Source organism: Hipposideros armiger, unplaced genomic scaffold, assembly GCF_001890085.2.
Source record: "Hipposideros armiger isolate ML-2016 unplaced genomic scaffold, ASM189008v1 scaffold_632, whole genome shotgun sequence".
Taxonomy (NCBI): Eukaryota; Metazoa; Chordata; class Mammalia; order Chiroptera; family Hipposideridae; genus Hipposideros; species Hipposideros armiger.
Window position 1 is genome coordinate 774915 of NW_017731982.1, and position 7585 is coordinate 782499.

General features: G+C 38.5%; 1 protein-coding gene across 1 annotated transcript in view; it reads right to left on the reverse strand.

Annotated features, from left to right (window-relative positions):
* Nucleotides 1-7585, reverse strand: part of AGTPBP1 (ATP/GTP binding carboxypeptidase 1) — a 151127-nt gene that overhangs the window by 128963 nt on the left and 14579 nt on the right. Inside the window, exon 2 of the mRNA XM_019625497.1 lies at nt 2513-2577. Within this exon, the coding sequence (XP_019481042.1) occupies nt 2513-2544 (32 nt within the window). The 5' untranslated portion in view covers nt 2545-2577. The remainder of the gene's footprint in view (nt 1-2512; nt 2578-7585) is intronic.

Below are 7585 nucleotides of genomic sequence, written 5' to 3' on the forward strand. Positions count from 1 at the left end.
CCCTTCCCCCAATTCCCCAGCGCTATTCCCATTCCCCAATTACCCAATAAAAAAAAAATCTTAAAAAAAAATTATTTCATAAATACCCCATGGTTGAGAAATAAATCTAAAAGGGGCAAAAAATAAATAAATAAACCAGAGAGAGTATCTATAGAAGTCTCCGAGATACAGACAGCATATAATAAATTTTCTGTGCTTTGATCAAGTCTGATGTAGGATAATAAATTCAGGACCATACCTAGAAGTACAGTTTGCTCTTTGACTTACAATGGGTTACATCCTGATAAACCCATCATAAGTTGAAAATATCTGGTGAAAAATGCGTTTCATACACCTAACCTACTGAACATCATAGCTTAGCGTAGCCTACCTTAAACATGCTCAGAACACTTACATTAGCCTCCAGTTAGGCAAAAATAATCCCACAGCTACTTCCCAGCATCACAAGAGAGTATTGTACCACATTATCACTAGTCCAGGAAAAGATAAAATTCAAAGTGCAGTTTCTACTGAATGTGTATAACTTTTTCACCATAGTAAAGTAGAAAAATCATAGGTCAAACCATTGTTAAGTTGGGGACCATCTGTATATATCCCCCTTCTTAGATCCCTGGAAGACATTTTTATGAGTTCTCAGATACAATCAGTCTTAATATGCCACACTATAAGAAGGGAGAAGAAAGATTTTGACCCTATTCTATCTCAATTCACCTTACTGCACTCAGCTTTCTTCAGCAATAAGGCAAGTACCACTAAAAATTATAATTTCCTTTAGATGAAGATAATCTGCAGTGATCCCAACTTAGTAAGCCTAAAACAATAACAACAAAAAACAATAAGTATCCAGTAAAATGTATTTCAGGACAAATTAATGAAAACTGACCTTAGGAGCCAAAAGTTTTCGAACTTGTAGAACATCATAGTCTTATGAACAATGATTTAGTAATTTTAGATAGTTTAGCTAATCAGTTGAAACAGCGTTATTTGTTTGTCCTAATCCAAAAAGTAAGACTGGTGCTCCTTTTTAAAACACAAACAATGCCTAATTCCTTTCCTACAGAAATTACATAAATACTTTAACAATTAAATTTGTTATAATGTATTACATAGTTAATAACTGGAAAACCTAACAATTTAAGGAACAAATCTTATCTAAATAAACTATGAGTATACTTCTCATTATTAAACAGATTCAAAGCATACCTATAAATGCAAAGTTAATAAACATGTAAATATAAAATACAACATGGCTACAAAGCAGAAACCTTGATTGTTATCAATATTAATAAGCTGTCATTTACTCAGCTGGCCAGGCACTATTTAATCTTCACAACTTTATAATAACAGCATTATTATTAACCCCATTTTGTAGATGAGAACACTGAGGCTTAACAGTTAAGCAATCTAGCTAAGAAAATGCCAAAATAAAATCAATCAAATTTGTCTTTTAACTGAGAGTCCACAGTAAAACCAATGCTAAAACAATTTTTTGAAACAGGAGAGCTTTAATAGAGATGATGCTTTAACTCGGGTCAGTTAAATTTTTTCTGTAAAGGGCCAGATAGTATTTATTTTAGGCACTGTGGGCCATGTAGTCTCTGTCACAACTACTCAACATTGCCTCTGAGATACAAAAGTGACCAGACAAAAAATGAATAAGCACAGCTCTGTTCCAATAAACTTTATTTATGTACAATGAAATTTGAATTTCATATAATATTCATGCATCATAAAGTATTATTCTTTTTACTTTTTCCCCAAACCATTTAGCTCACAGGCCACACAAAAACAAGCTGTGAGCCAGATTTGGCCCAGGGGGTCATAGTTTGCTGACTCCAGTTTTAACTGAAAAGCTAAATATTAACAAAATAATATAAGTACAGTTGACCCTTGGACAGCATTTGGACTAGAAGCACCAACCCCCACCCACACACTTGAAAATTCATATATAACTGTGTGTGTGTGTGTGTGTGTGTGTGTGTGTGCGCGCACATGTGCGCGTTTCTTTTTTAAATTTTATTTTTATTAAATTGATTGGGGTGATACTGGTTAGTAAAATTATATAAGATTCAAGTGTATAATTCTATTATACATCATCTATATATTGCATTTTGTGTTCATCACCCAGAGTCAGTTTCTCTTCCATCACCCTTTTGACTCCCTAAAAATTTAGTTGTCCCTCAGTATCCACAGGGTATTAGTTCCAGGACCCCCAACGGACACCAAAATCTGTGGATGCTCAAGTCCCCTATATAAATTGTGTAGATCAATGCATACAGTTGTCCCTCAGCATCAGCGGAAATCCAGCTGTGGATTGAAAACAGTATAGGTATTTATGGAAAAAAAAAATCCATGTAGAGGGGACCCACACAGTTAAAACATGTTATTCATGGGTCAACTGTATAACATACTATTATTTAAACATAAATAACATTTTAAGTAATGAGTTTCAAATAACTGCTTCATGTCTATTTCTGTAATTTATACATATCAGTATTTAGAATTACAGTACCTTTTCTCTGATACCACTTTTAATTTGCTCATCTTGAGTTACTTCATTTCACCATTGCAGATAATCTAAAAAATAAAAAAAAAATTTAAAAAGTAATATTAAAAACAGAATTCTGTTTTCTATATATTAGATGTCATAAAAGTTATACAACTTGAAGTTTTATTATGGGTAACACAAGATAACACTGGAAACCTCCCCAATTCCCCAATAAAATCTTTAAAAAAAAAAAATCACTCTGGGCGATGAAATGAAAAAAGTTCTATTTGAAGCTATAAAAAATGATCAACTTTATTAAACAAAAAGTTGTTCATTCATTCATTCAAAAAACGGGCAGCCACATGGCTCAGTGTGCAACAAGGTTGCTGGTTCGACTCCAGCATGGGATGGTGGACTACACCCTCAATCCTCCCCAACCCTACTCCCACCCTTCCACCCCCGCAACTAGATTGAAAGCTGTGATTGAACTTGGAGCTGAGCTTGCGCCCACCACAACTAAGATTGAAGGACAACAACTTGATCTGGAGCTGATGGGTCCTGGAAACACACAATGTTCCCCTTCCCCAATTCCCCAACACTGTTCCCCTCCCCAATTCCCCAATAAAATCTCAAAAAAAAAAAAAAAACCTCTGGGAGATGAAATGAAATAAGTTCTATTTGAAGCTATAAAAATAATCAACTTGGGACCAGCCGAGTGGCTCAGCTGGTTAAGAGCTCGCTTGGGAGCGAAGCTCTGCGCAGCAGGGCTGCAGTTTGGATTCCACATGAGGGCCAGTGACGCTCACCCTCTACAACTAAGATGATGAACAACAGCTCCACCTGGAGCTGGGCTGCTGTGAGTCGCCAGCGATGGTGTAGGCTGCAGCGGGGCTGCAGTGGGCTGCCGTGAGCTATGTGAGCTGCCAGGAGCCACTGTGAGTGGCCGACCAATGACCCACGACCAATTGCCTCACCCGGGAAGAGCACAATGATCATACCAACATGGGCCAGTGAAGCAACGTCCTCCACAACTAGACTGAAGAAAAAACAGCAATTTGTCTACCTGTTTATTCCCCTTCCCCAATTCCCCAATGCTGTTCCCCTCCCCCCAATTCCCCAATAAAATCTTTAAAAAAAAAAAAGATGAACTTGATTAAACAAAAACCCGTTCATTCAAAACACCCTGCACAGAGAGTACATAAAACTCCTGCTATGTGCAGAAATCTAGTGACTTAGCAGATATAGAGTTCTCAACAGGTGTCTGAGCTGAAAGGTGAATAGCTGGAGTATTTTCACACAGTGGGTCAGATTTTGCTAAGTGCTAGGAGGATGAAGAATGGCTGCTAAAACCAGCCAACTTAGCAAACACTTGTTGTCACATGAAACAACTGAACAGCTCTCTGCAAGGCCTTAAAAGAAAATATTTTGACTTCAAGTGACAAGATCCTTGGGGGGAAAAATCATGTGACAAAAGAAAATCATAAAATGTTCCTATTGTTGCTTGGGCTCAAGAGCTGAAAAGGATATCCACAAATCTCTGCTAATCTAGAGGAACAAAATTATAAAACAAAATTAAACAGTATTTTCCCTTCTTTCACACAAATGCAAAAATGAATGAGCAACTTTCTCTGAATCTTCTGCTCAGGCTGAGAACTTGACTTTGAGGAGGAAGAATTTTATGTATGATTATACACACAAGACGAGATTTACTGATCTGTCCCTAAAAAAGTTCTAGATTTCTATGAAAGAGTAGTGTCCTACAAATCACAGGAAAGTAATAAACATCTGGCTGCAAGTTTTCAACTTTTTATGCAAGGAATTTTTTTGTTGTTTAACAAGCATCAAGAGCAAGGAGGAAATCATCTCATGTCAGTTGAAAATGAAATCTGTGAATGGTTATTTCAAGTTCATCAAAAGAAAGCAAAAATAAGTTTCATATGAAAGAGAAAAACTTCATTCTTTATTTTTAGTTTTAAAAAATAAGTTTATTGTATAAAGCCTTTTAAAAGGTACATTAGACTTCAAAATTTAACACTTTGTGCATCAAAGAACATTATCAAGAAGTGAAAAGACAATCTACAAAATAAGGGAAAATACTTGTAAATCATATATCTGATAAGGGTTTAATATCCAGAATATAACAAGAATGCCTAATTTCAACAACCAAAAGATAACTCCAGCTAGTTCCACCCTCAGCCAAACCAACTGTACTCCATTCATCCTAAACCTAACTAATTTCAGTCCCCTTCCAGCTCTCAGAATTATTCAAAACAAACTAATCACATCCTCCCATAGTGAAGGGGTGGGGGGGGGGTCACTTTGTCCTTTTGTTACTACAAAGCCTGCCTCCCATAGGCCCTGTGTCTGGTTCACTCTATTCCCAAGTGTAGCCCCCATGTGGAATGCAGTATGTCCCTTTCCCAGGTTGTATATATATGACTAGCAAATTCTGTCAAGCTCATCTGACCCGTGTCAGATAGTACCCATCTCATACCATTTAGAACAGAAGATCCCTCCTTCACCGATGGATTGAATTGGCGGCGATAAAAACAATTATTATACCTAAACTTTCTGTTCAAACTAATATCACAGCTGTAGATGTTATCATTTTTAAGGAGTTGTTCCCTGAGACCTAAAAATTATTTGATGGATCCTCTAGGGTATGAAGATTGAGAAAGGCTAGTCTAGTCTCTCGTAGGCAGGGCTGGTGCAGACCAGGTCGGGTCCTGGGCCAGTGTGGTTCTATAGCTGGTAAGTATAACAGGAGATTCCTGATCACCATAGCCTCCTGACCACAACAGTTTCCTGACTTTAAAAGAGCAGTGTGGTTCTAGCAATGAAGACCCAGGAGCAACTTTGTGATTACACAGGGGGCCCCTTAATCATAGGAGAAATAATACCTCCCTTGGTTTCTCAGCTCTGTGCAGAGGTTTTGGAAGTTGTTCCTTGATGCTCAACCTACAGTCTCTTTCTTTAGATCTCCGAACAATTCTGTGAACCACTTCATACCTGTGCCAGTCATTGATTTACTGGCCCTCATCTCCAAATTCACCTTTTGCACATTCTGTGAAAATGGATTTAAAATATCCATTTCTTTGCCAGCTGACATGATATTGAGCTCTGTCGAAAGGGCACTGGAAAGACATTGCAGGGAAAAGGATTTTGCTTCTGGTTCCAGTGTGCTCACTTGGCTGCCACAAGGACGGCTTCTCCAGCAACAGGCTCCTGCAGCACCAGCAGCTTCTCCAATAGGAGGCCAGGCAGTTTGGTAGCAAAGTGGCTCTGGTGAGACATCTCCCCATAAACAGCTTTCCCTGGTATCCTAGGGGGTGGACATCCAGCAAATTCTACTAGTGCCGCCACCGCTACTTGCCTTGACCTTGTCCTTTTCCAACAAGGTCTAAACCTCAATGGGGAAGGAGGATCCACTCTATCTCAGCCCTAGAAGTAGCAACTGCTCTTTATATCAGCTATCCATATATTATATTCCTTAGAGTTATCTTTACTTCTTACTGATAAATCCCTCATTGCTCCAATCCCCTGTTAGAGTCAATAATTCTTTATATAAATATTCCCCTATTAAATTACTGTGTGGTGTCTATCTCCTGATTGGACCAAACTGATACAACCCACAATTCTCCAAGCTATTTAGTGCCATATGGTAAATAAACCCTCTCTGCTTACGGTATCTAGAGGAGATTCTGTTCTCTACAACTGAATCTTCACTGTTTTCTTTTTCAATAAAGAATTGAGTGGGGGCGGGGGGAATCGTACAATAGCCTCAGAGATTAATCTGTGACATCATTTTTTTAATTAGGAAGGGATACCAATTATGCATAGCCAGAGTTAAGAATGGCTACTGAGGATTATATTCCCAGGTCTATTAAATATTTTAATTGTAATATTAACTCCATCTTAGGCTATTATCATTCCTGTTATGTCTAACCAAGTATTTAAAAACTTAGTCTAGGGCCGGCTGAGTGGCGCGTTGGTTAAGACTGGCTTGGGANGAAAAGAACGTGGTTATTTGGAGCCTTGTAAGCCACTGAAAGGACTTCTGCTTTTACACTAAGTGAAATGGGAACTTTTTGAGCAGAAGAGTGATGTGCTCTGACTTGCCTTTAAAAGGCTCTCTTTGGCTGGTATGTTGAGACTCAAAGAACAATCCCTCCACTTCTATACTTGACCCCAGCCCTTCCTGAATTCTCAATGTATAATATTTGCTCCATCAATTAATCTTTCTCTGATTCACCATCTCTCTCCCTGTCAACTGGATCATACCCACTGGCACACAAATATGATCTAGGCGCTCCCACTAGCTACCACCCCAATTCTCTGCTACTCCTTGAATGAGATGTATTTGCTCTCTCCATTTCCTCACAAAATACTGAATTCTTCAAACTACTAGTTTGCCTTCTATGCCCTAAGGTCTTCCCAAAACCTCCTGTGGTCCCTTTTTTCCTCATCATACTCAATATCTCAGCACTATCCAAATCAGATAGCTTCCTCTTTCTACAGACACTTTCTTCTTTGAGCTTCAATGACTCCATACTTTCCTGATTTTCTTCCTATCAACACTGCTTTTAGATCTCCTCTACTGGCTCTTCCTCTGACACACCTCTAGACAGGGAAGTCTCCCCCCACTTCTCTATCCCCAGCCCTCTTCTCTTCACTCTCTCCACTATTCTGCCCTGAGTGACTTCACCTAATCCCACAGCTGTAATTATACTCTATATGCTGCCTGGCTCCTACATTCAATTCCAACCTCAGCCTTTGAGAGTTTACCTAATCTAACAAGCCCAACATAAAAAAACTTGTTTCCTCCTCTCAACCTATTTCTCTTCCAATGTTAACCCTCCCAAGCTTGTATCTAGACCCCCTTTCCTGCACACCAACCCAATACCACCAGCTCCATCTCTAAAAAAATCTCAAATCCATCTGCTTCTCTTCGCATCTGCTATTACTACCCAAGTCCAAGAAATCCTCATCTCTCATTGGAAACTGCAGCCTCCTAACTAGTCTGCTTTCATTCTTCTTTCCCAATAATCCATTTTTCAGTGACTTCTTTTAACTTATTTTGAAATAATTATAGACTCC